Below are 25113 nucleotides of genomic sequence, written 5' to 3'. Positions count from 1 at the left end.
ACTGAGCCTGATTTCTCCTAAGGAATTTTTTCTCCATTCTGTCTCCTGATGGTGTTTGGGTTCCTTGCCAATGTCACCTCTCTGGCTTGCTTAATATTCACTTAATATTCAACAAGATTTGACTGCACTGACCACATCACTGTTTGCAGAACTGCTTTATAGATTGATAAATTGATGATATACAATGGAACTGAATCAACTCTGAACTGACTTCAGCTGAACAATGACACTATTTTCTTTTAGAGATGCCGTATACAGCCAAAATGAACTCTGTTCGCATCAGTGAATAATTTTTCTGTTGCTGCTTTGAAATAATCTGTATTGTATTAAGCGCTAGGCCTAAGTAAAGGTACCTTGACTTGACTTGACATGGGTGACGAGTCATTTAGAATCTGAGACGTGCTTCTTCAAAATCTTTTTTTGTCATCTAGTTGTATTTATATTTTACAGGCTGTGTAAAGTGAGTTCTAGAAAAGTGATATATGAATGAAACCTATTATTACATGAAATTAACATCAAACAGTAGGCTAACAAAAATGTGAAACAAATGTTAAAAATGTAAACAGTAAAAATGTGCCAAAACTATTAGATCAAAATATTTTTTTCAACATATATAGGCCCTAAATGAGAAAATATGTATGTATAAGTCTTACAATAAACAAACCTTTGAAATTTGTGCTATTGTAATATGTTAACTTTTTTCTATGAAGAATGTTGTAAACCGTAAGTAGGCCTATTGCTTTTTCTTGACACGAACGCCCCTATCGTCCAAACATGGTCATGACTTCCTTGTTTACGACAGTCTGTGCCGGTGTTCATTTACGGCAGGCACAGTGTGGCAGAAGGCACATGTGTTTCCAGAGTCCAACAGTGTGCTCATTGATTTGATAGTCCAACCGAGCACATTTAAAGGTAAATTGTGCTTTTCACTTTTCAGTGCAAGTTTTAGAATAACATATGTTTATGTAGAATACCGGTTGGTGTTATTTATCCATATGTTATATTTCTTTTTGCAATTGGAGGTATTAGATGTGCTAAAAGGCTAACCTCACTGGTTCACCATGCTCGACAGTAACGTTACTCAAGTACAGCTGCTATTTCTTCCCTTTAAGATATGATATTATGATGAGGAAAGTTTTTAAATCCCCCAAATGTTCACCTGGTTATTTAACGTTAGTCTTTTCCTCCAGGGTTTGTTTGGATCATCAGGATGATTAAACTTCATGCTAACGCTGACTTATAGTATTTAATACCACGTTGCCCAGTGTAACCCGCGATTCGTTTATGTGTTTTACAGGATCTTTATCATGTCATTCCGCGGGGGTGGTGGTCGAGGAGGGGGTCGTGGCGGTGGTTTTAACAGAGGTGGTGGTCGTGGAGGTGGATTCGGAGGTGGTCGTGGAGGTGGAGGTGGATTCGGAGGGGGTCGTGGAGGTGGATTTGGTGGGGGTCGTGGAGGTGGTGGTCGAGGTGGATTTAACAGATATCAAGACTTTGGTCCACCGGAATATGTTATCGGTAAGGTATATTACTATATTTGCTTTCTTTCATGCCTCTGTTTGTATTTGCATTCTATTGCAACCGCTTGTCTCATGCTATAGGCTAAATTGTATTGATGCTCCTCATGTCTCAGCTGTGGGAGAGTTCCTGCACCCCTGTGAGGATGAAATTGTCTGTAAATGTGTGACGGAGGAAAACAAAGTCCCCTACTTCAACGCTCCTATATATCTGGAAAACAAAGAACAGATTGGAAAAGTGGACGAGATCTTTGGGCAGATTCGTGATTTTGTATCCTTACATGTTTTTGCATGTGATGTTGACAGTGCTGTCAAATTTTACAGCGACTTCAAAACTTAATGGTGATAGTTAAATGAAGTGTTCTTGTGTAATTTGTCCTATAAACCCAGACAGCAACATAGTGTCGGTCCACATCTGGGCCTTGTGGAATTAACGTACCAGATGTGGGCCGGATCTGGGCCAACACTATGTTGCTGTCTGGGAAAGCCTACTGTATTGTATTTGATACATGAATGTTTAAGGCCAATTATTATCAACGTGATCAAAACCTTGCTGAAAAGCTGTTGCACACAATTGATAGGTTATGTGTATATGTATGTATATTATATTGGCAAGTAAAAAGCCTTTTAGTATAAATGTAAAAAAAAAAGTTTGCTGTCAAAACTAATAATTGTATAAAATAAATGCAAGAATAGCTTTCATAGTGTTATTAATTTTTCAAATCATATGCAAATCATTTATTTTAAATTGTCTTGTTTTTTCTAAAGGTTTAATACATTTCCACTACAATTTCATATGTCAGGCTGTACAGGATTAATGAGCTAAATTGTTTCCTTAACAAATTCCTCAGTATTTTTCAGTCAAACTCTCTGAAAATATGAAGGCATCCTCCTTCAAAAAGTTACAGAAGGTAAGCTCAGTTTTTTATTTTTCTGGATGTGTAATGTTTATGAACCCTATTTTTATGGTACTTTTTAACTTTATTTCTATATACATATCATATACACACACATACAACACTGTTGTAATAGAAATGATTTAACCCAGGTTTATTGGCATAATTTACAGACTTTCAGCTGTTTGCAATAAACAAATCAAACATAAGTAATTGAAATAGCAATGTGACTTTTGAAATGAAATGTAACTTGTACAGTCTCAAAATTATTCGACCCCTTCATGGCAAGCATCTTTACCATTTAGTAGAACATCCTTTTGCTGTTGCATGACCTGCTGCAAACGAGATGTATAACCAGACACCAGCTTCTGGCAGCGTTTCTGAGGAATCTTAGCCCATTTCTCATGAGCAATGGCCTCCAGTACAGTACAGTAATGTTCTTGGGTTTGCGTGCTGCAACCGCATTCTTCAAATCCCACCAGAGATTTTCTATGGGGTTCAAGTCAGGTGACTGTGATGGCCAGTGTAGAATCTTCCAGGACTTCTTCTGCAACCAAGTCTTCATTGTCCTTTTGGAAGGTCCAATGATGCCCAAGCTTCAGCTTCCTCACTGACAGCATGACATTTTCTCCTAGGATTTCCATCTTGTCTTCAACACACTGCAGGTTTCCAATGCCAGAGGATGCAAATGAGCCCCAGAGCATCACAGAGCCACCATGCTTAACTGTAGGCAGAGTGTTCTTTTCAGCATATGCTTAATTATTCTTCCAGACATACCCCTGATCCATAGGGCTGAAAAATTCCAGTTTTGTTTCATCGCTCCTCAGAACAGAATCCCAAAACTTCTGTGGCTTATTTATATCATTTTGGGCAATTTGGGTCAGTAATGGCGTACGTCTTGGAGTTCTGGCATGGAAACTTCTCTTAACTTTTTGGACCATCTTTTGACACATTTCTAACATGCAGTCAAATGCAACACTCAACAAACCTAGCCAGTTTAGACATTTCATGTGTTCTAGCTGAAGCACACCTGGTGCAGCTAATGAAGCGTTTGATTAGACAACAACCATTTTGCAGATTAGTGCTGTTGTGAGGGATTCTATTCAGTGGGTTGGATCATTTTGAGACTGCAGAAGTCACTAAAAGTTGCATTTTTATCTTTTGGGGAAACCTCTTGAAACATTTGTTGTATTGAGCTTATATATATATATATATATATATATATATATATATATATATATATATATATATATATATATATATATATATATATATATATATATATATATATATAAAAACAAGATGTAACACCACATAACTTTTTCCTTTTTATGCGGTCTTCTCAAATATTTTTTTAAACAACACCCCACTGCTTATCAGTTTTATTTCAAATATTAGACAACGATCAGTGTTCTTTTAGGATATCCATAATTTAGAAGCAGATATTGCTCCAGAATATCAAAGGGATTCTTATGAGCCTTCAAGCCGTTTTAGCGGCTTCCTTCGGCTGTTCTGCCTCTTATCAATACACTAGGATGTGACTAACAGTATTATGATGAAAAATATTTTAATTAACTTTCTCTCCCCTTGCATCAGTTCTACATCGACCCCATGAAGCTGCTGCCCCTCCAGAGATTCCTCCCCAGGCCTCCAGGTGAGAAGGGGCCGCCCCGTGGAGGTAGAGGAGGAGGAAGAGGTGGAAGAGGAGGTAAGACCACACAAGAAAACAATATACATTTGCTGATTGGTTCGGTTTTATCATTATCTCTGGAAATAACATCTGTTTAATTAACACAGAATTGTGTAGCATTCACATTGTGCTCTACACAATAAATCCTAAAACGAGTGTTGTATTTGCAGGAGGCTTCCGTGGAGGTCGTGGAGGATTTGGCGGGCGTGGAGGTGGCAGAGGAGGCGGTGGTGGAGGGTTCAGAGGAGGCAGAGGTGGAGGCGGTGGACGTGGATTCAGAGGTAAGTTAGCAATGCTGATCCTCAGAAATTAATAATGAAATTGGATGAAAGTACTTAATTAAGCTAAATGGAATATTTTATCCAAAATGAGATTCAAAAAGATCCATCATTTGATCCCCTTCATGTATTTTCAAACACATTCCTTGGTTACCATTCAAAAGTTTGGAGTTGGTAAGATTTTAAATAATGTTTTTAAAAAAATCTCATGCTCATGCTGCACCAATACATGCATTTATTTGTTCAAAAACAGTACAGTAATATTGTGAAATGATTAGAATACAAAACTTTTTTTTTGTTTGTTTTAATATATTTTAAAGTAGAATTCATTCCTGTGATGTCTCATGATATTTTAGAAATCATTCTAATATGCTGATTTGGTGCTTAAACTTTTTTTCAAAATTGTCCTTGCTTAATATTTTTGTGGAAACTGTGATGCATTTATTTTATCAGTATTTTATAATGAATAGAAAGTTCAATAGAACAATGTATTTGAAATAGGAATGTTTTGTAATTTTGTAAATGTTTTTACTGTCACTTTTGATCAATTTAATTCGTCCTTGCTGAATAATGGTAATTTATAAAGTATGAACATATCTGAGCTGCTCTTTTCCATTTCCATTGTAGTAGGAGTAACACCTCATTTTTTTCTACTTTCTTTGCAGGTGGAAGATGATGAAGGACTCATAGGGTGGGATATGTCCTGTCATCCTCTGTGGAAACTTCTGGTGAGAAGCCAGAAGCAGCATTTGGGGCCTTGCCAGAGTCTTTTGACTGTTAATTCATGCCTCTGTTGTACAGCTGAACTTTTTACTTTTTGTATTATATATGTATTTTCTCAGCAGTGGATTTTTTTTGTTTGATCTACTGATAGGACTAATGTTTTAAGTTGCCACATGTCTGTGTACAAGAGGACAGGAGTCTCCACAACCTTACGTGGTTGGTTTGCATCCATTTGCGTTTTTAAATTTGCTGGTGGTTGGACCAGTATCTACTTGAACAACGTAACATAACGGGTTATGTAGTGACAAAATGGTGAAGTTAACTCCACAAATAATGATGATGTAAAAAACTTTCATTGTTGGATAATAATGGATGTCTGCATTTACAGAATTGCAAATTGTTTCAGTTGACCTCCAGATGCCACCATGGACTTGCAAAATAAAATCTATGTTATATGGTCAACTGCAGTTTTGTTTTTAATTATTTTGTGATGTCCCAACATGTTTGCTATTGCTAAAGTGTAGATTTTGGGTTGTGACATCTGAATAGGAGAGACTTATGCAAACTTATCAGAGATTGTTTATAAAAGGCAATGCGTATTATCAACAGTTAGAAGTGAGTGTTTAGTCAGGGATTTTCCAGATATTCGTCATAGAACCAGACAGAAGTGAGAATTGTCTAGACTTTTCTTGGAAAAGCAATACTATGGTGCTGCCGACTACAGCTTAAAGTAACGATAATTAAAAAAAAGAAAGAAAATGTACATATGCTAATAAATAGAAAAGGATTGCCAGAGCTTTATTCTAAAAACAGTGGTGTGTTTTTGGTGACTGTATATTTAAAAGTTCCTAACTGCATGTGTGATTAAATAATTTATAGAGTGGTGCTGGTATGACATCCCGGAAGTCTAATTCGCCACTTGTTCCTTTTGTAAGACATTATGAAAAATCCACCTTCCCTTGCATAAATAAGATGATACCTCTTCCCTAAGAGAGAGAAAAAAAACTTGTTTGTGTTTTAGCATAAATGTACAGTGATGCACTGCCACATACATATTTTTTCCACTCAATTACATCGAGATCTTATTTCATTAAAACAATTTTTTTTTCTCATAATAACGAGATCTGATGTCGTAATAATGAGATGTTATGTCGTTAAAACGACTCGTAACATGTTAATTACACGTTAAACGTTTTCCTCCCATAGAAACCCATAAAGAAAATAAAGGTGGCTCTTAACGTGTCTTTCTATGGGAGGATGGCATTGCGGTGCACAGCAAATCCTTTAAATGCTATTCAATGCTATAAGTAGGCAATAAAATAAACAAATTATTGTGGCATTAATTAGCCCACAAACAATATTTATTTTAAGCTTAAACGAATTTATTTAAAGAAAAACACCAGCGTTGTGCGTTTATCTGTGTTTCAGCCGCGCCCTTTTCAAACTGGTGCAATAAAATTCAACAGAATTTGATGTTAAACATGAAGAGGACTTATCCGTCTGCCATGACCGCTCGCTCTAACGTTAACCTAGATAAATGTTTGCTATTATTAAGCGCATATCCAAGTGTTTGTAAGGAGACATGGAGGCGCCGGTGCCATCACTCGCATTTTCCTATCAACAGTGGAAACAACTTTAAATACTCCATCATTTCTGGTCATACAGAAAAGAATAATACATCAGCCGCAACTACTTTTATTTGTGTAAACTCACAACAACAAGAAAACGTTGTGCTTTTGTAAAAATAAAAGAAAACGAACAGGGCGCGCTTTCATGATCTCATTTTCAAAAAAAACAGCTGTCGGAATCCGTTCCCCCACTCCCATTATGAGAGGTGTTGATGTAATGGCTTACAAAATGCTGATTTTATTTTTGTGTGTGGATGGAGCTTAACTTGCATCAGTTTAAAGAATATATATTTTTGCCTTTTATTATGATAGGACAGTATAGTATCAAGAAAGTTTGACGAACCGGGACTTGAACTCGTGTCGCCCAAAGCTAGAAAAAAATATTGTCAGGGCACTGACCACTAGGCTATTATGGCTAGTAATATGTGGCAATGTGATATATCTTAGAACCTTTTTGTGTAATAAACATAGGGGGAACAGAATCCGACGGCAAATAGTTCAGCTGTCGAAATCCGTTCCCCCACCCCAATGAAGAGAGATGTTGATAGGCCTATATCGGCTTAAAAAATGCTGATTTTATTTTTGTGTGTGGATGGAGCTTAACTTGCATCAGTTTAAAGAATATATTTTTTTGCCTTTTATTATGATAGGACAGTAGTATCAAGAAAGTTTGACGAACCGGCACTTGAACTCAGGTCACAATAAGCTGAAAAGCAATTAACGTAGGTGCAGAGTGTACTGACCACTAGGCTATTGGGTTTTGTAATTAGCTGCAATGTGATAAATATTACAACCTCATTGTGTAAGAAACATAGGGGGAACAGAATCCGACGGCAAATAGTTCAGCTGTCGAAATCCGTTCCCCCACCCCAATGATGAGAGATGTTGATGTATCGGCTTAAAATATGCTTATTCTATTCTGTGTGTGGATGAGCTTAAACAGCATCAATTTGATAAATATTAGAACCTCAGTGTGTCATAAATATGGGGGGAACAGAATCCGACAGCAAAAAAACAGCTGTCGGAATCCGTTCCCCCACTCCTATTATGAGAGGGGTTGATGTAATGGCTTAAAAAATGCTGATTTTATTTTTGTGAGGATGGAGCTTAACTTGCATCAGTTTAGAGAATTCTATTGATTAATTTTATTGATAAACACATTGATTAATTTTGCCTGATTGGGGGCTGCTATGCTTAAGCTTTTTGAACGTAGAAGTGTGGTAAAGGCGTGATAGATAGGCAATCAATTTTATGTGGATAAAGGCATATTTTGTATACACATGTCCTTATAAGGCCAAGAAAATATCGTTTTAACGACATAACATCTCGTTATTACGAGAAAAAGATGTCGTTTTAACGACATAAGATCTCGTTATTACGACATAATTGAGGGGGAAAAATATGTAGCAGCAATGCGTCACCGAATAAATGTAGGTCCTTGTTGAATAACATTTTCTCCGTAAAGTGTGTAAACTAATCCTTATATCCAGTTACATATTTACAGTGTAGAAGGCATCATAAATGCTTTGACATGCTATTTCTAGATAAAGTGAACGTTGCTCTTTGATTCATTATTTATCAGTTCAACAGACCTATTAGATGCATAAGCGCTGCATGCGCTGAGAAAAACAACTTACTTTGCTCAAGCGTAACCACATCCTGGTCTCTCATTGGTGGAAGAAAGCTGTTCTTTAGTTTGCCACACCTCTCCTTCCCTTTCTCTTGTGGTGGAAAGAAAGCATGGACACAACTGGGAAAGTAAGTTAGCAGCGAAATTTGCCCTCACCCTACAACTACGTAAAGTATTAATAGTATACATTTGTGCGCGTTTAATGTACATATGTGCAACATTTGTGAAAAACATCGAGCGTCAAGACAATGCAGTGCAGTAACCAACTACGCTTTCAAATATGTAGCACTTGTGCATGACAGGAGTGCAGATCTAGGTATACAAAGATCCATTGTGCTGCTTTGACCTGTTTTCCGTTGCCCTTGTTTTTTTGTATTCAGCTTTGTGACAATGCATGCATAAAAGATCAGAAACACGTTATTCTAATCTCTATATTGTTGCATTCAACGCGGCCTTTCTCCTTAGCCACAGATTTTTTTTTTTTTACAGCGTGTGAATAGAGATTCACATTATGTTGTGCTAATTTTGCTATACTGTATCATTTGTTTTTGTGTTTAACTGCTTCTCGTCCTGCACAGCATCGACAAAAGTCATCTACACAGCAGTGATTTGCATAACCTTCATTTTAGGTGAAAAATAGTTACCGAAGCATCTCTTCTAACAGTGTTTATGAGCTAACAACTTCTTTGATTCATCCTCAGGTGATCAAATGCAAGGCAGCAGTGGCCTGGGAGGCTGGTAAGCCTCTTTCCTTTGAGGAGGTGGAGGTTGCTCCACCTAAAGCCCATGAAGTTCGAGTGAAGGTAAACCATTAATCTGAACATTGTACCTCTTGACAAAAGCAATAGGTTATTTGAAGTGCATAGATTGTAGACCACACAGAGTACTTTGGTTCTCCGTAAAATCTTTGTTTTTAAAGTCACCATGAAATCAAAATGGACAATTCTTTTTTTATTTATTTTTTTATTTTTATTTTTATGGAATATTGCAGTGTTAACTATAAATGATTTATCCATGCACGTAATTTTTTTAAAAGTCATGTGCCCTCATAATCTTTAATCACAATAACTTCCACCTTCCAATAACAACGATTGGATCATTGTTTGAAAAGCCATTTCACTCAGATATACAATAGGGGGGGAAAGACTATTGCAACTTCCGTTTCATGCTGCCTATAACATTTTAAACTGACATATTGGGACATTATGAGATCTTTTTATAATTGATATAGACAAGATTTCTCTTTTTAAATTGCACCAGCTCTGCTAAAGCTGTAACAAACCGGCTTGCAGCTGCACCCTGTCAAAGCACCATGTTTTGTGACAGATTTACACTGAGCAGGTTCAGTTTTGACCCTGCTGTCTTCAGTGTCTTGTGCCATGCATGATTATGTAGAAGTGTTGTGTTTATGATTGTGTTCTTTATTACAAATAATTAAGCAATCAACTCATGTATAGAGAAAAAATGTATTGTGCTTTGAATAATAATAATAATAATAATATATGTTCAAATATAATGGTGAGAATTCTTGCATGGTTGTGTGTTTCAGATTCATGCTACAGGTGTGTGTCACACTGACGCCTACACCCTGAGTGGAAGTGACCCTGAGGGCTTGTTTCCTGTCATCCTGGGCCATGAGGGTGCAGGCACTGTTGAGAGTGTTGGCGAAGGGGTCACCAAATTCAAACCAGGCATGTCAAAACAGGCTATTTACCCTCACTTCAGTGACATTTAATGTGTAAAATGTGAGCAATTTTGGGAGATGGGCTGAAATCCTGAAGCTCTTTCACTTTTTGTGAAGGTGATACTGTTATTCCACTGTATGTACCCCAATGTGGAGAGTGCAAGTTTTGTAAAAATCCTAAAACCAACCTGTGTCAGAAAATCAGGTAATTATGAATTATTTTCCATCATCATTCTCTCCTTTATGAAAATATGCTACCATTCAAAAGTTTGGGGTCAGCATGATTAATACAGTGATCAAAAGTGACAGTAAAGAGACAGTAAATTATTTTAAAAAATGTGTTTTTTTTTATACTTAATTTTATCCATCAAATAATCCTGAAAAAAATATCACGTTTCCACAAAAATATTAAGCAGCACACCTGTTTTCAACATTGATAAAATGTTTCTTGAGCAGCAAATCAGCACATTAGAATGATTTCTGTAAAATCATGTGACTCTGAAGACTGGAGTAATGGCTGCATCACGTTTTAAAATATATTAAAATAGAAAAGTTGTTTTAAATTGTAATAATACACTCACCTAAAGGATTATTAGGAACACCTGTTCAATTTCTCATTAATGCAATTATCTAATCAACCAATCACATGGCAGTTGCTTCAATGGATTTAGGGGTGTGGTCCTGGTCAAGACAATCTCCTGAACTCCAAACTGAATGTCAGAATGGGAAAGAAAGGTGATTTAAGCAATTTTGAGCATGGCATGGTTGTTGGTGCCAGATGGGCCGGTCTGAGTATTTCACAATCTGCTCAGTTACTGGGACTTTCATGCACAACCATTTCTAGGGTTTACAAAGAATGGTGTGAAAAGGGAAAAACATCCAGTATGCGGCAGTCCTGTGGGCGAAAATGCCTTGTTGATGCTAGAGGTCAGAGGAGAATGGGCCGACTGATTCAAGCTGATAGAAGAGCAACTTTGACTGAAATAACCACTCGTTACAACCGAGGTATGCAGCAAAGCATTTGTGAAGCCACAACACGCACAACCTTGAGGCGGATGGGCTACAACAGCAGAAGACCCCACCGGGTACCACTCATCTCCACTACAAATAGGAAAAAGAGGCTACAATTTGCACGAGCTCACCAAAATTGGACAGTTGAAGACTGGAAAAATGTTGCCTGGTCTGATGAGTCTCGATTTCTGTTGAGACATTCAGATGGTAGAGTCAGAATTTGGCGTAAACAGAATGAGAACATGGATCCATCATGCCTTGTTACCACTGTGCAGGCTGGTGGTGGTGGTGTAATGGTGTGGGGGATGTTTTCTTGGCACACTTTAGGCCCCTTAGTGCCAATTGTGGAGCTTCGTGCCCTGGATGTGCATCCCACAAATCTCCATCAACTGCAAGATGCTATCCTATCAATATGGGCCAACATTTCTAAAGAATGCTTTCAGCACCTTGTTGAATCAATGCCACGTAGAATTAAGGCAGTTCTGAAGGCGAAAGGGGGTCAAACACAGTATTAGTATGGTGTTCCTAATAATCCTTTAGGTGAGTGTATATCATGTCTTGGTAAACATTAGAGATTGACCCAGACTTTTTAATGGTTGTGTAGGTCTTGTTATTGTCCATGCTAACTGTCATTTGGTTTATAGATGCTCAGTTGTGATGCAATTCTTTTAGGGTGACCCAAGGTCAGGGTCTGATGCCCGATAGCACCTCCAGGTTCAGCTGTAAAGGCAAGCAGCTCTTTCACTTCATGGGTACCAGCACCTTCTCCGAATACACTGTGGTGGCAGAAATCTCTCTGGCCAAAGTGGATGAACATGCCCCCCTGGACAAAGTGTGTTTGCTGGGCTGTGGCATCTCTACTGGATACGGAGCTGCCATCAATACTGCTAAAGTCTGCTTCATTTAATTAATGTGCATGTCTTTATAATTACTAGAATGATTCCTTCTGTCTTAATGTCACATGGTCAATAGACACATATTTCCCCTGGTAGGTTGAAGCCGGCTCTACTTGTGCTGTGTTCGGTTTGGGAGCAGTTGGGCTCGCAGTCATAATGGGCTGCAAGTCAGTCGGTGCCACCAGGATCATTGGCATCGACATCAACCCAGAGAAGTTTGAAACTGCCAAGAAGTTCGGAGCCACTGAGTTTGTGAACCCAAAGGACCACAGCAAGCCCATTCAGGAAGTGCTGGTGGAGCTGACAGATGGAGGGGTTGACTACTCCTTCGAATGCATCGGCAATATTGGCATTATGGTAAAACTGCAGAAACATCAGCCGTTTAGATAGGGATGAACGAAAGCCGACTAATACAGCCATCCAGATGTCTACAGCAGAACTGTAGATCTCAGCTTAGTTGAAGTCGTCATTGTTCCTCAAAATAATTGCTGCCATGGTAACTCATAATTAGTTTCCACTATTGTACTTGTGTGAAGTGCATAATTGCCCAGTGGTATACGGCTTAGGATGCTCATGATGACCATTATAATTGTCACTTTTCTTTTGAATTCAGAGAGCTGCTCTTGAGGCTTGTCACAAAGGCTGGGGAACCAGTGTCATCATTGGAGTGGCAGGGGCAGGGCAAGAAATCTCCACCCGCCCTTTCCAGCTGGTCACAGGGCGTACATGGAAAGGCACAGCGTTTGGTGGTGGGTGTATTTTATTTTATTTTTTATTTATTTTATTTTTTTGTAATTTAGTTATTGTTTAATAATTTTTTTTTATTTTTTTTTATTGTTGTATGGTTATTTTATTATATTTTAATATAAATGTTATAATGAATTTTACTTTAATATTATATTAATTATGAGATATGATTTTCTTAGTTTTGTATAATATTCATTGAATTTTTTTTTTTGTCTTTTATATTGTTATTATTCTATCTTATTTTTGTATATTATATATTTTTTAATTATGTATTTTTATGTTACCATATACATTTTCAGATAGCATTATGATGTATGCTTTTAGCATGTAGCATATACATATAACATATTAGGTAATTAACTTCATAACAGAAGGATTTTCTCTTTGCTTTTAAGGTTGGAAGAGTGTGGAGAGTGTTCCTAAGCTGGTGAATGACTACATGAGTAAGAAGCTGATGGTGGATGAGTTTGTTACTCACACATTGCCCTTTACCCAGATCAATGAGGCCTTTGACCTGATGCATGCTGGGAAGAGGTACATGCCTTATAAAATACCTGTTTTTATCTGGTGCTGTTTGGTAATATCATTTTAATGCAATGTGGGAAACAAACTGATATCTTAGTGCAAACTTTTCTCCTTTGCGTCTTCCACAGTATCCGAACCGTCCTGCAGCTTTGAGCCTTCGGGTTCAAACATGAGTCCTGCCATGAATAGGCTTTATGCCCAGCTCCACTACTTCCTGAACTTCAGCCAGCTCCTTTGTTTCCTGTCTGCCATTATTGGACAAACTGATTAATCCAGGTGTGCCTGACCTCAGTAACAATAATCAGACACACCTGGATTAATCAGTTTGTCCAATAATGGCAGACAGGAAACAAAGGAGCTGGCTGAAGTTCAGGAAGTAGTGGAGCTGGGCATAAAGCCTATTAGACCTACTAATCATCAACATCCTTGTCTCAATAGTTGCAGTGTTGACTGTTGTGTTAATTAATGGTTATTTGAGTTCCAGTTACAGACTGAATAAATGTATCAAACACAAAACATTTTGTGCCTCCTTTTTATTTTTATTTTTTTTATAGTTAAAATGTTGAAATATTAATGGCTTGGCATCAAATTCTATTCTGTGTAAATCTGCTGTTATAAATCTTGAATGTAGATTAAAACTATATAAAATATCAAAATAAATTATATGATGCATGTATAAAATAAATCAATGTATTCAAAAAAAATTGTCAAATAATGGTGAAATTCTCAATAAACACGATAATTATGATGATAAAGGAATATTTAAAAAAAATGTTGACAAATGTGATAAGAATAGCAGAGTTCACGGCACAGAGGAACAATATTGTTGAAAATCACTTTCATAAAGATTTTTTTCCAGCTTTTTCAAGCTACTTTCAGTTAAAGAACATTTAAAATTACACATTGAAATACATTTATACGTATCAATCTATTATACTGATATGCATAAATGAAATACTTAACTGAAAAACTAGGGTTTGCTCAAGCAATGAATCAAACAACCATTAGCTTTACGGCGGGAGTCCTCTTCTCTCTGTGTCCTCTAGGGGTCGCTGTCCAAACGCGTGCTCCTCGTTCACTCACATGTGTTCGCTTGAGTTTGGCCAATCAAATGGTGTTTTCACACACGGAAAGACCCTTCACATTTGTAGAAGATGGCGACTTCTGAACCGGTGAGTCAATATAAGTGCTCCTACAAATATTGTGATGATATCCGTGGTAGTTATTAATGTTAAATACGTGTTTTATTTTGGGCAGTGCTTGTGTAGAGGGATAAATATGTTGCTGTGGAGTGATATCTCTTAAAGCAAACAGTCAATTGAGCTCATGTGTCTTGACTGTCGCGCATATGCGTTTGAAGGATATTGTGCAAATTTTTTAACTTACATATTTCATGTTATTATCTGGAAAGGGGGCTGTGAGCACATTTGATATTTTCTCTGTGAATTTAACATGTTGTTGAACCATCTCTGTTTCTGTGATCTAGACTTATGGTTTGCTGATGTGTCACTAAAAATATAGTGTGGTTTGTTTTTAGTCTCTATGGACAACGCTTCATGTAGCAAAAAAAACAGATATTTTATTAAAACTTAATAAAAGTAAATAAGTCAAATTGTTAGATGTTTAGTTTTTCAATTTGTAATGTTTAAAAGGACCTTTTGTCAATGTCAAAATTTCTACAGTTAACACAGTTACTTGTTTAGTTACACGATTATTGGTCTCTCTGTCTTTTTCTTTCTAAACATACATATTTGTTATTGTAAAAATGAAAGTATACTTGAGGCACCATATCCACATACAGCCTTTGGAGAACATTTATGTAGGCTACATTTTCAAAAAAGGGCAGTTTTCTGAAGAAGTTCCTGCAAGAACTTTGAATAATATCCATTATTCTCGCAGTAACCCTGTCATAAAGGAAATACTTTGAGACACTTTAAATATTATATTTAAAGGTATAGCAGAGGATTTTTTACTTCCGGGTGGATCACCTATACTATTGGTCCTCCTAATTGTCAATCATTCTGGTGAATCAATCGAACTTTTCAAAAAGTGGAGAGGACGGGTCTTATCTAAAATTCGGAAAGATCCTCCACTATACCTTTAAGTTATCTGAGTATGCAGCAGGAAATTTAAAGGGTGCCCAGAGGTTCTTCAGGAGGTTCTGCCAGGTTCAGAGCCTGATGAACCAAAATGGTTTATTCTGTTTATTTTTATAGTGTCAGATATCTTAAAAAAGTTTAGTGTGTTGTTAATCCCTAATATTTAAAGATAAATGTGTGTGTGTGTGTATATATATATATATATATATATATATATATATATATATATATATATATATATATATATATATATATATATATATATATATATATATATATATTAATAATATTATTATTATTATTTATTTTTTTACTGCTCAACAAAATAGTTATTTTGTTTGAAATGTCACTTTTGGCTTGTACATGTTTAGATAAAATAGTGGAAATGTAACAGAAATGAAATGTAATGTAGTGGAAATGTTCCTTGTAGGAAAATTCAACAAATCCACCAAATTCAGAAGAAGAAAAAAAGGCTGAAAATACGCAAGAGATTGTGAGTCTGGAAGATTACATTAAACATCCTCTGCAGAACAGGTGAGTCACCTGGCCACACACATTTTATGGTTTTTGTGCATTGTAATGAAAAAAGTGATCTGTTTTTTGTTTTGTTTTTGGGTGACAGATGGGCTCTTTGGTTCTTTAAAAATGACAAAAGCAAAACATGGCAGGCCAATCTCCGTCTCATCTCAAAGTTTGACACAGTGGAAGACTTCTGGGCGTAAGTTTAACAAGAGGGAATCGAAACAACATGGACAGCATGAATGATTAAGAAAACCTTTGGTTAAACAGATTGTTAGTTGTAAGCAGCAATGTGGCAGTAACAGGTTTTGGTGTTCTGTTCCCAGGTTATACAATCACATTCAGTTATCAAGTAACTTAATGTCAGGATGTGACTACTCCCTCTTCAAGGTAAGGCATAGTATAGCATTCTCAAGATATTTTAGGACTTTGAATCCATCTAAATTGATCCTTTTGCACTTTTTGGAGCAGGATGGCATTGAGCCCATGTGGGAAGATGAGAGAAACAAGCAGGGCGGCCGCTGGCTGATCACCCTGTCCAAACAGCAGCGCAGAGCCGACCTAGACCGCTTCTGGTTGGAGACGGTAAGTTTGCACTCTGTCTAGTCGGTTTAACTGCATTATCTGCAAAATTCATTGTGTGCTCATAGATCCTGAAAGCTTAGATGCTCTATCTCAATTCTGGTTTTGTTTTTTTTAGCTTTTGTGCCTTGTGGGAGAAGCATTTGATGACCACAGTGATGATGTCTGTGGTGCCGTCGTCAACATCCGAACAAAGGGAGACAAAATAGCGATATGGACGACAGACTACGAGAACAAAGATGCTGTTGTACACATAGGGTAAACATAGTTTTGAGAAATTATACCAATATGAACACCTAGGTTAATGTCAGCAAGAATTGAAAATTCACCCTATCTATTTTTGAAATGCATGTTATTAATCTTATTTTTCACTGATTCATCTGTACATATTTCATTTCTGACCTCAAAAGGTCATAACTTGATCTTCAGTTGAAACGGCAGACTTCTCTCTGGTGATGTTTGCAGTACTTCTCCATTCATTTAGTCCGCTTAAACCTTCAAACTCACATTCATCTGCCTCCATTCTTAAAGTCAGCATGAAATGGAAGTTGTGGTAGTCTTGTGATGTATATCTGAGTGAAATGGCTTTTCAGACAAGAACAAATGTAGGGCGGAACTTGATTTTGCCCATCGGTAATTGATTGGATCATGGTGGTTTGCTATTACAATAACACTGCAGTATCCCATAAAAAAAACTGTCCATTTTGATTTCATGGTGACTTTTTAAGGGTGTGTTCACACTTGGCAGGTTTGGTTTGATCTAAATTAACTCTGGTGGAGTTCATTTGATTAAGTGTGAACACTGCCATTCTAACCCTGTTACGCACCTAACAAGCGGACGGAGACCCCTGAAAAGGTGGGTATCGGTCCGCTTCGAACTCTGGTGCGGTTCGAATGAAATATGAACGCAACACGGACCACTGACATCTAAACGTACCAAAAACAACCTAAAAAAGACCGAATGCTGAATCATACCTGTTTTTTCTCGTCATAGGAGCTACGTTGCCCAGTATAGTTCAGTACAGGCGTCAGGAACAACGTGTTTTTGTGCAACGGAGGAATTCCAGCTGCTGTTTTGACTCCTTCACACATTTTATAAACTCTTCGAGTTCTCAGCTGGTCAGAATACCATCATATCATGCACACACCTACAGAAAGCTCATTTAGCCCAGAACACAGCATTGGTTTGGATGTTCGTCAAGTTCTGTCGGAAATAGTTTTTAGGTTTTCGGTTCAGTCTAAAATATACAGTGTGAACTCTTAAGTCATCTAGGACTAAATGTATTTTTAATTCTTTTGTCTGAACCAAGAGAACCGAACTACAAGTGTTAACATACCCTGAGTGCCATGCCCACATCTTCAAGTGCCTGTCCTAACCACAAAAAGTATTCTCGTCGATTGATAAACTTATGGATGAGCCACTGTAGTCACTTGGACTATTTTAAACATTGTCTTTACTAACTTTTCTGGGCCGGCAAGTTTCAATAACATAGAAGCCTATGGAGGAGTGAGACAGCTCTCAGATTTCATCAAACATATCTTAATTTGTGTTCCGAAGATGAACAAAAGTTTGAAACAACATGAGGGCGAGTAATTACTGACAGAATTTTCATTTTTGGGTGAACTAACCCTTTAATCTTTACAATCTTTTCATTTGTGGCTATAAGGTAGACACACAGTATTATCTTATGTCTTGCCTTCATCTGTAAATTTCTACATTTTTATCTGTTTATTCACAGGCGTGTGTACAAGGAAAGATTAGGTGTGCCACCAAAGGTCATCATTGGATTCCAGTCACATGCTGACACGGCCACCAAAAGTGGTTCCACCACCAAGAATATGTTTGTTGCTTAAGGAGCCTTTTAAACAGTGGGTATTTCTTGATAGAGTCTTGTAAATGTTTATATTACATTGTTAATTAGTAAGATTGTTCATGCTATAATTTCATTTCAGATGCTGCAACAACAGTCTGAATCTTTATCATATTCAAATCTTCATCGAAAGAGACAGAAAAATGAAAACAAAACTGTCCTGGGATCTGACCTTTTCACAGAATGCTGTGGGGGAAACACTAGAAAATTAAAGGCCTTCAGATAATTACAAAACTGTACAGTGTATAAACAGAGCCACGTTCTTTTTTTTAAATGTTACTGCATACTATTAGCAGATATTTCGCTGGTGGGGATGGGAAGTGTACTCAATTCAATTTATGAATGTTTTTCTTTCATATTCTGTTCACTTTTTTATGTTGAGTTGCAGTTACTAAATCGTAAGTGTAATTTATTTTAATTTTTTTTACTCAATCCATTTGTTTCTGCTTTGGGTTTAGTGTTCGAGTGATGTGGACTGATCATGATATTTCTAATTACACTATTAAAACAATTCTTGTATTGCAGCTTGAGAATGTCAACGGTTGATTCTGTTTAAAGACTTGTATAAATTTGTATTTTTGCAGTCTTGTTCTACATTCCTCATGTAAAGTGTTCAAGGCAGTATTGAGAAAACTGATCTCCATTTCTAACATTTTCCTAAGGGGTTTCATTGAGTAGCCTGATAAAAAAATATATAGAGACCTCTTTCTTGAAAATGGGTGCTTATTGAAAATGTATGGAAATTTACTGTAAATAAAATGTACAGTGCATTGTCTATATCCAGTAAAGAGCCACTGAAGTGCATATGTTGACGATAAATAAACAATCCTTTCTGAGATTCTTGAAATGTGGGAACCATTTTCTCATTCCAGTAGGTTCGATTTTGAAACCTAAATGAAACCGATTTTTTTAGCTAAATGTATCACCTTCCCTTTGCTCTTATATATATATATATATATATATAATTTTTCTTTTCTTTTTTTTTTTTTTTTTCTCAATTAAGCGGTATGAATAATTTAAACTGATGAAAAAGCCTAATCAATTTTGCAAGGACAACATTGACGTTTGTGATTAAAAATAATGAATGCATTATTTAGAATTGGAAATAGTTAAGCAAAATTGCTTTAATGCTGAGTATTCACACTGTGATGTACATTAATGCCAGGTTGTACAACCCCATTTCCAGAAAAGTTTTTTGTAAAATTGGATAACTTTTTGTTTGTTTGTTGTACTTCCCAGAGAATCCCAGTAAAATGTCCCAACTTTTCTGGAAATGGGGTTGTATGTCAGATTTAAATGTATTTACTCATGACCAGAGAAATACTTTGGGCGAATAAAACAAAACAAATTGTGCCACTTAAAGTTCGACATCCTTACTCTTTCAATTTCTGATTCCAGCTTGATCTGGTTGGCCTACAGACTGGGTTGGATCTTCCTCCACACGCTCAAGATGATGATCCAAAGTACTTTCAGATAACACAGATGGTGTCCTGCTCCGGGCATGTCTGGGTCCATCCTCCTGAAAATGTGATAGGCCTTTGGTATGATAACTAGGACTGGGGCTGGCAGAGGACAGGGTTCTCTGGCTCCCATTTAGGTAACTACCATAGTTCACAGAGTCCTTTGAGTCCTGCCGTGAGTAGAAGGAGTTGATTTGTGAGCCCTGGTAGTTGTACGCTCTCCAACCTGGCCGTCTCCTGTGGTGACATCTGCATTTCAGGATGCGGATGAAAGCTAGCTTGAACTCCCGGCTGTAGCAGGGATAGATGATTGGATTCAGGCAGCTGTTTAAGTAACCAAGCCAGAAGATGATTTTGAAGACAGTTTCAGGGGGCCGCAGGCTGGCGTTGAATGCGACTGCAGAGAGAAAGCACACCGGTAAAGGTTGAGTATGAGAGATTGTCATTAAATGAGCCACATGACATGAGTGTTCTGTTAGTTATTCAAATTGCAAACTAGATTCACATTGTGCTTGTCATCATGTTAAGAATTTGAAAATGACACAATATTCAGAGAAAGCCTAAGCCATGAATTGAATTCCAGAGAAAACTTGTCCATTTTCTGTCATGCTGTGTGAGTGGGATTCGTTTTTTCTCTCTCTCTCTCTTATTTAACACATGACTGGTGTGCCCCCTGCTGGCACAATTCGTGACTGTTCGTGATTGTTCCCCCTGCTATTCAACTGTTATTATGTTTTAAAGATCTGTTATTTGCTTTAGCATCCAGCAGGTGGCAGCAACGCTTGCTTACCAAAATGTTCCTCTTTCAAGTTGGTATGAAACTAAAAATGTGTCATTGACAATAAACTAAATGGCAGGTGTGCATAGCATTTATAAAGAAGGAAGTAATCATAAAAAAAGGTTAAATAAATGAATATATTGTGTTTACTCTTTGATGTGAACTTGGAAGAAAGGGCACGTGGTGCATTAGACACTGGTTAAACATCAATCAAGAGTAGTTTGGATGATCAAGCTTCTGTTTTTAGGACACACAGAACTAAGTGAATAAAGATAACATGCTACTGAAGTGTTCTTTTACATTATTATGAAGGGAATATGATGCCATAAAGAATCGCATGCACAGGGAAAAATTTGTGAAAGTGTACATAAGTTTGCAAGCGTAAGTTAAATTTGCATGCGCAAGAGAAGATTTGTAAAGGTGTAAATCGCCTTTCAAGTGTAAGAAAAAAATATTTGCAGCATTTTACTGTTATTCGTAAGTGTAATTCGTAACAAATCTTCTCTTGCGCATGCAAATTTAATTTACGCTTTTTGTCATCATATTATCTTCATTTAGAGCTGTGGATCTGTGTCATTAACTGCTTTAGACTGAGATCCCTGGTGTGTAAACCGGAAGCACCTCAGTGCATTGACCCCCTGCATTCAAAGTACCATGGGAACCATGAGACTTTGGCTGAAATAATGAATTCATGAATGAAGGCCAAGAGAGTTAGTGGCAAAGATAGGCTTCATCCTTCTTAAAGAAATCATGAATGGACTTTAAATAGACCTTAATTAATGTTAGCACAGCAAAGCAGCTCACTTAAATAATAAATACTCTCATTATCCTGATAACCGGTGCTCTTATAAAAAAATAAAATAAAAAAAAATCTCCTCTAGAATGTAACTGTTCTAGAACAGTATAGGATTCAGAGGAAGCAAACAAGTTGAGATATACTGTCCACATCCTTGCATCCTGTTTTTCCAACCTGTATGCAGTCAAGTGGCTCGCTGGGTTTTCTTCCATTGTCTAGTATGACAGGTTAGGAAACTTATCAAAGATTTATGTAACAAGACTCATAATCCCTGTTAGCATGTGTACCTCATGTGTTCAGCAATGAATGAGCCACAATTATGAGCAGATCTTCTTAATAAGTGTCACCCCCCTTTTTTTAAATATACATGAAAATGCACATTTCGACTTTAAATGGTTGTAATTAAAGAATGCTTTGGAGTATAGACGTAAAATTGGTCTTGTTTTAAAGAAGACATTTGGCAGATTTTTGTTGAAGTGAAATAAATTAAGAAAGTGAAACAAACAAAAAAATGTTATAGAAGTTTGAGTTTATGAAAATGTACAATATAACATTTTTAATTATTCATATTTTATATAAAATATACATTTTTAAAACCTGGCCGACTCTAAAACTGCTAGAAAATCAAAGCCAAAAATCTGAATAAGTTGTGTTTCAAATTTTAGGTTGATATCTCAAAAAATGAGCTTTCAGGGAGATTTTGTTTGGGCGCAGTACCAAACATTTTCACTAGGTGACAACCAGACTCCATTACTGCCCATATAAGGGCGCCTCCATTTCCATATGCGTTATTAAAAACATTTTAATATCTTTTTGTCTAAAATAATTGAATGGATGATATCTTTTGAACTCTTGGCATGAAAACAAACTGAGGTTTCAACCATTCTTTCATGATTTTTCATGTTCATTGCTATTTCAAAATAAAGGTCTGAACACGCCTTAGGAATATGAAAATATTCTTGTTGCAAATTGATAAATTACAGCTCTTCTCTAATTTATTTTGAAAATCATTCACCAAATATGAAAACTAGAGTTTGAAAGCTTTCAAATGATATATAGTTTGTCAAGATTAGTTTATGTTTATTATAGGATATTACTGTATTGGATATTACTATATGTAATGAGTTTGGGCCCACCGGTGGGCCGGTGACTAAATAGCTATATCATTATCCCACTTACACTACTGAATTGAAATTATTTTAAAGATTCAAAGTTTTAAAGAGTTTTCATTTAAACACAAAGTGACCTTGTCTAAATTAACTTGAAACATCGTATCATGATGTGTTCATGTTAATATGACCTCTGTATCTACACTGTAAGGATCCAGTAAACACGCTACTGTTTTCTACTTAAGTTAAATTCAAAGAAAAGCACAGTTGCCTAATTAAGAACCAGGCCAGCTGAACTTCGAAGCACACTGCCCTGCTGAGATAACCCTGTCTGGGACAGGAATGACTACTACGTTAATTCATTAATCATAACCTGCCTTTGAGTCTGAATGGCTGTGGTCCAGGGCCTCGTTCTCATACTCCCTGCTGTGACAGCCAAACGACGGATGTAGCGGACCCCACACTGGGGGCCCCGTGAGAGGGACGAGGAAACAAAGTGCAAAAAGATTTATTCTGTCATGACCCCTACTCTGCGGTCTTCCCACTGACCTCAAGCGTCCAGCAGCAGAAGGCTTAGTGTTGGGTAAATCATTTGTGCGTACTTCCTGTGAGTGTAAGGCAAATCTATTTAGTTGAATAACTAAAGTGAGTACAAAACACAGAATTGAAACTTCCACTGTAATTTAAGCAATTTTAAGTAAGTCTTATGTTAAATAATTATTATTATTTAATTTTTCATGCAGTTTTTTATTATTATAAATATAAAGTTGTTCTGTATTTTGTGTTGTTCCTGTATAGGCCTATAACAAAATGAAATAAAAATAGAATTGGAAATTGTCCCCAAACAAAGATGGCAATATTTGGAATCCTTGTCCTTGTTGGGACATTTTTTGGTCCCCATGAGGAAAACAGCTTAATAAAACTTTCAGAAAGACAAGGGTATATTTAATAAACCTAACATTTGATTGAAGCAAGTAGTCTGTTTAATTGGTACAAGTTGCCACATATAATATTTTATATAAACCATTAATTAAAAAATGGTTAGATATTTTTATGTTACCTTTATATGTTCTGTAAAAGAAAGAAAGATAGAAAGATTTAAATTGTTTAAACCAGCTAAGACCACTGTGGATGATTTCATGGATTTCATTTTGCTTAAAAAGCCGCAAAATTTACTATTTCATTGCAGCTTCTCTTTGCGACAACTTAGTGTGACAACATGAATGGGAGAGGGGGACAAATTGTGCAACTGTGTATAATAAAAACCTACCAAGTGGTAAAGTGAGGAAGAATGGCAACCAGCACAGCGTAAACATTCCAACCACAACCCCCAAGGTCTTAGCTGCTTTCTTTTCCCTGGAAAACTTCAGGAGTTTGACCGTGAGAGAATTCCTCGCCTGATGAGCGCGACTTCTGGCTGCGGTGCTGGTGTCCTCGTGCACCTGCGAACCCCTGTGAATCCTCAGCGTTATTTCACCCGAATTCATCGTTTCCGTCTTCACACCAGCTTCTAGATTCTTCGTTGTCCGTTTAGCCACTACATAAACACGGCAGTACATGACTAGAACAACAATTAAGGGGATATAAAAGGAGCCGAGCGATGAGAAGAGCGCGTAAAAGGGTTCCTCTGTTATTGCGCACACCGTGTGGTCCGGTGACGGAGGCTCCTTCCATCCCAGCAGGGGTCCGATAGAGATGACCAAAGACAGGACCCAAACTCCCAGCAGGGCCAGCAAAGCTCTGGGTCCTGTCACGATGTTGGGGTATTGCAACGGATGGCTCACTCCGATGTAACGGTCAATGGATATTACGCACAGACTCATGATGGATGCTGTGCAACATAACACATCCACAGCGGCCCAAACATCACAAAAAATCCTCCCGAACACCCAGTAACCCAATATTTCCAAGGTGGCTGATACGGGTAACACAGTTGTGCCCAGGAGCAGGTCGGCAATAGCGAGATTTACGATGAAATAATTAGTTGGAGTTCGCAGGTGCCTATTGCACACAACTGACAGTATAACCAGGATGTTTCCAGCCACCGCGAAGATGATAAAAGCCCCCAAAGCCAAGCCGAGCGGGACGGCACGGGACAGGAGTAGAGGCTCGAGTCCTGTGTCATTTAACTCGGAAGAGTTTGAAAACACCGGTGACTTTTCATACGCATCCAAAGAACCGATTCCCCAGGACAGTGTGACTTCATCTTCATTTTGTTGGTTCATTTTGGCGAAAAATATTCTCCATTGCTGACACTTTGGTTGCCCGCTTGAGTCAGGTTCCTAATAAATGACTAGAACGTTGCGTGAGTTACTAATGAGCAATGTTTTCATTCTGATGCTCTCACGTAATGTGAAAATAAGTGTCTCTGTCTCAGGGGTAAGACTTTAATACCGCCCATCTCTGCTTCAGTCTCTCCAAACAGAATGTCGATTTATTTAAACTGAGGAAGAGTGCTGAAGAGGCAAACAAAATGCTCTAGCCATAGGAGGAACTGGAGAGTGTCTTAAACTTTTAAATAACATTTCCATATTTGTCTGCCTCAAATTAGTTTAGTAAAACACCATGTATCCAAATAATTTAAAAAGGTTAAAAAATGGGAAAGAAATAGATACAACCCCACAAACGACAGATAATAATTTTGCTTTAAATCAAAATGCCCTTCTTTCAGAGT

The 25113-nt window shown here is 37.2% G+C and overlaps 4 protein-coding genes across 4 annotated transcripts; 3 read left to right on the top strand and 1 right to left on the bottom strand.

Annotated features, from left to right (window-relative positions):
- The first annotated feature begins 821 nt into the window (after nucleotides 1-821).
- On the top strand, nucleotides 822-5570 carry gar1 (GAR1 homolog, ribonucleoprotein). Its single transcript, XM_079892766.1, has 7 exons — nucleotides 822-912; nucleotides 1298-1518; nucleotides 1634-1788; nucleotides 2369-2428; nucleotides 4010-4121; nucleotides 4274-4384; nucleotides 5047-5570. Exons 2-7 carry the CDS (start codon nucleotides 1308-1310, stop codon nucleotides 5055-5057), a joined length of 660 nt encoding a protein of 219 aa, XP_079748892.1. The 5' UTR covers nucleotides 822-912; nucleotides 1298-1307; the 3' UTR covers nucleotides 5058-5570.
- Nucleotides 5571-8404: 2834 nt separating this feature from the next.
- Nucleotides 8405-13738, top strand: adh5 (alcohol dehydrogenase 5). Its single transcript, XM_079892867.1, has 9 exons — nucleotides 8405-8490; nucleotides 9064-9165; nucleotides 9912-10053; nucleotides 10164-10251; nucleotides 11730-11949; nucleotides 12050-12310; nucleotides 12567-12702; nucleotides 13096-13234; nucleotides 13354-13738. Exons 1-9 carry the CDS (start codon nucleotides 8473-8475, stop codon nucleotides 13376-13378), a joined length of 1131 nt encoding a protein of 376 aa, XP_079748993.1. The 5' UTR covers nucleotides 8405-8472; the 3' UTR covers nucleotides 13379-13738.
- Nucleotides 13739-14331: 593 nt separating this feature from the next.
- On the top strand, nucleotides 14332-19149 carry eif4ea (eukaryotic translation initiation factor 4ea). The gene is made up of 8 exons (XM_079892743.1): nucleotides 14332-14397; nucleotides 15755-15858; nucleotides 15947-16042; nucleotides 16170-16233; nucleotides 16315-16428; nucleotides 16544-16683; nucleotides 18165-18294; nucleotides 18379-19149. Exons 1-7 carry the CDS (start codon nucleotides 14380-14382, stop codon nucleotides 18277-18279), a joined length of 651 nt encoding a protein of 216 aa, XP_079748869.1. The 5' UTR covers nucleotides 14332-14379; the 3' UTR covers nucleotides 18280-18294; nucleotides 18379-19149.
- A 143-nt stretch (nucleotides 19150-19292) lies between these two features.
- Nucleotides 19293-24849, bottom strand: adra1bb (adrenoceptor alpha 1Bb). The gene is made up of 2 exons (XM_079892742.1): nucleotides 23710-24849; nucleotides 19293-20153 (listed from the first exon to the last, which is right to left on the bottom strand). The coding sequence occupies exons 1-2, from the start codon at nucleotides 24662-24664 to the stop codon at nucleotides 19678-19680; spliced, it is 1431 nt and encodes a 476-aa protein (XP_079748868.1). The 5' UTR covers nucleotides 24665-24849; the 3' UTR covers nucleotides 19293-19677.
- Between the last annotated feature and the right edge of the window lie 264 nt (nucleotides 24850-25113).

The sequence above is a fragment of the Squalius cephalus genome, assembly GCF_949319135.1.
Source record: "Squalius cephalus genome assembly, chromosome: 14".
Lineage (NCBI taxonomy): Eukaryota > Metazoa > Chordata > Actinopteri > Cypriniformes > Leuciscidae > Squalius > Squalius cephalus.
This window is presented reverse-complemented; position numbering and strand designations above follow the sequence as displayed.

Bases quoted from the DNA above. Each gene is read 5' to 3' on its own strand.
- eif4ea (XM_079892743.1), top strand. The intron at 15,859-15,946 runs GTGAGTCACCTG...TTTGGGTGACAG, and splicing joins AAACATCCTCTGCAGAACAG to ATGGGCTCTTTGGTTCTTTA. The intron at 16,429-16,543 runs GTAAGTTTGCAC...TGTTTTTTTTAG, and splicing joins ACCGCTTCTGGTTGGAGACG to CTTTTGTGCCTTGTGGGAGA.
- adra1bb (XM_079892742.1), bottom strand. From the start codon at position 24,664: ATGAACCAACAAAATGAAGATGAAGTCACACTGTCCTGGGGAATCGGT. The intron at 20,154-23,709 runs GTAGGTTTTTAT...TTCTCTCTGCAG, and splicing joins CTTCCTCACTTTACCACTTG to TCGCATTCAACGCCAGCCTG.
- gar1 (XM_079892766.1), top strand. From the start codon at position 1,308: ATGTCATTCCGCGGGGGTGGTGGTCGAGGAGGGGGTCGTGGCGGTGGT. The intron at 2,429-4,009 runs GTAAGCTCAGTT...CCCTTGCATCAG, and splicing joins CCTTCAAAAAGTTACAGAAG to TTCTACATCGACCCCATGAA. The intron at 4,122-4,273 runs GTAAGACCACAC...TTGTATTTGCAG, and splicing joins AGGAAGAGGTGGAAGAGGAG to GAGGCTTCCGTGGAGGTCGT.
- adh5 (XM_079892867.1), top strand. The intron at 11,950-12,049 runs GTCTGCTTCATT...TTCCCCTGGTAG, and splicing joins CTGCCATCAATACTGCTAAA to GTTGAAGCCGGCTCTACTTG. The intron at 12,703-13,095 runs GTGGGTGTATTT...TTTGCTTTTAAG, and splicing joins GAAAGGCACAGCGTTTGGTG to GTTGGAAGAGTGTGGAGAGT.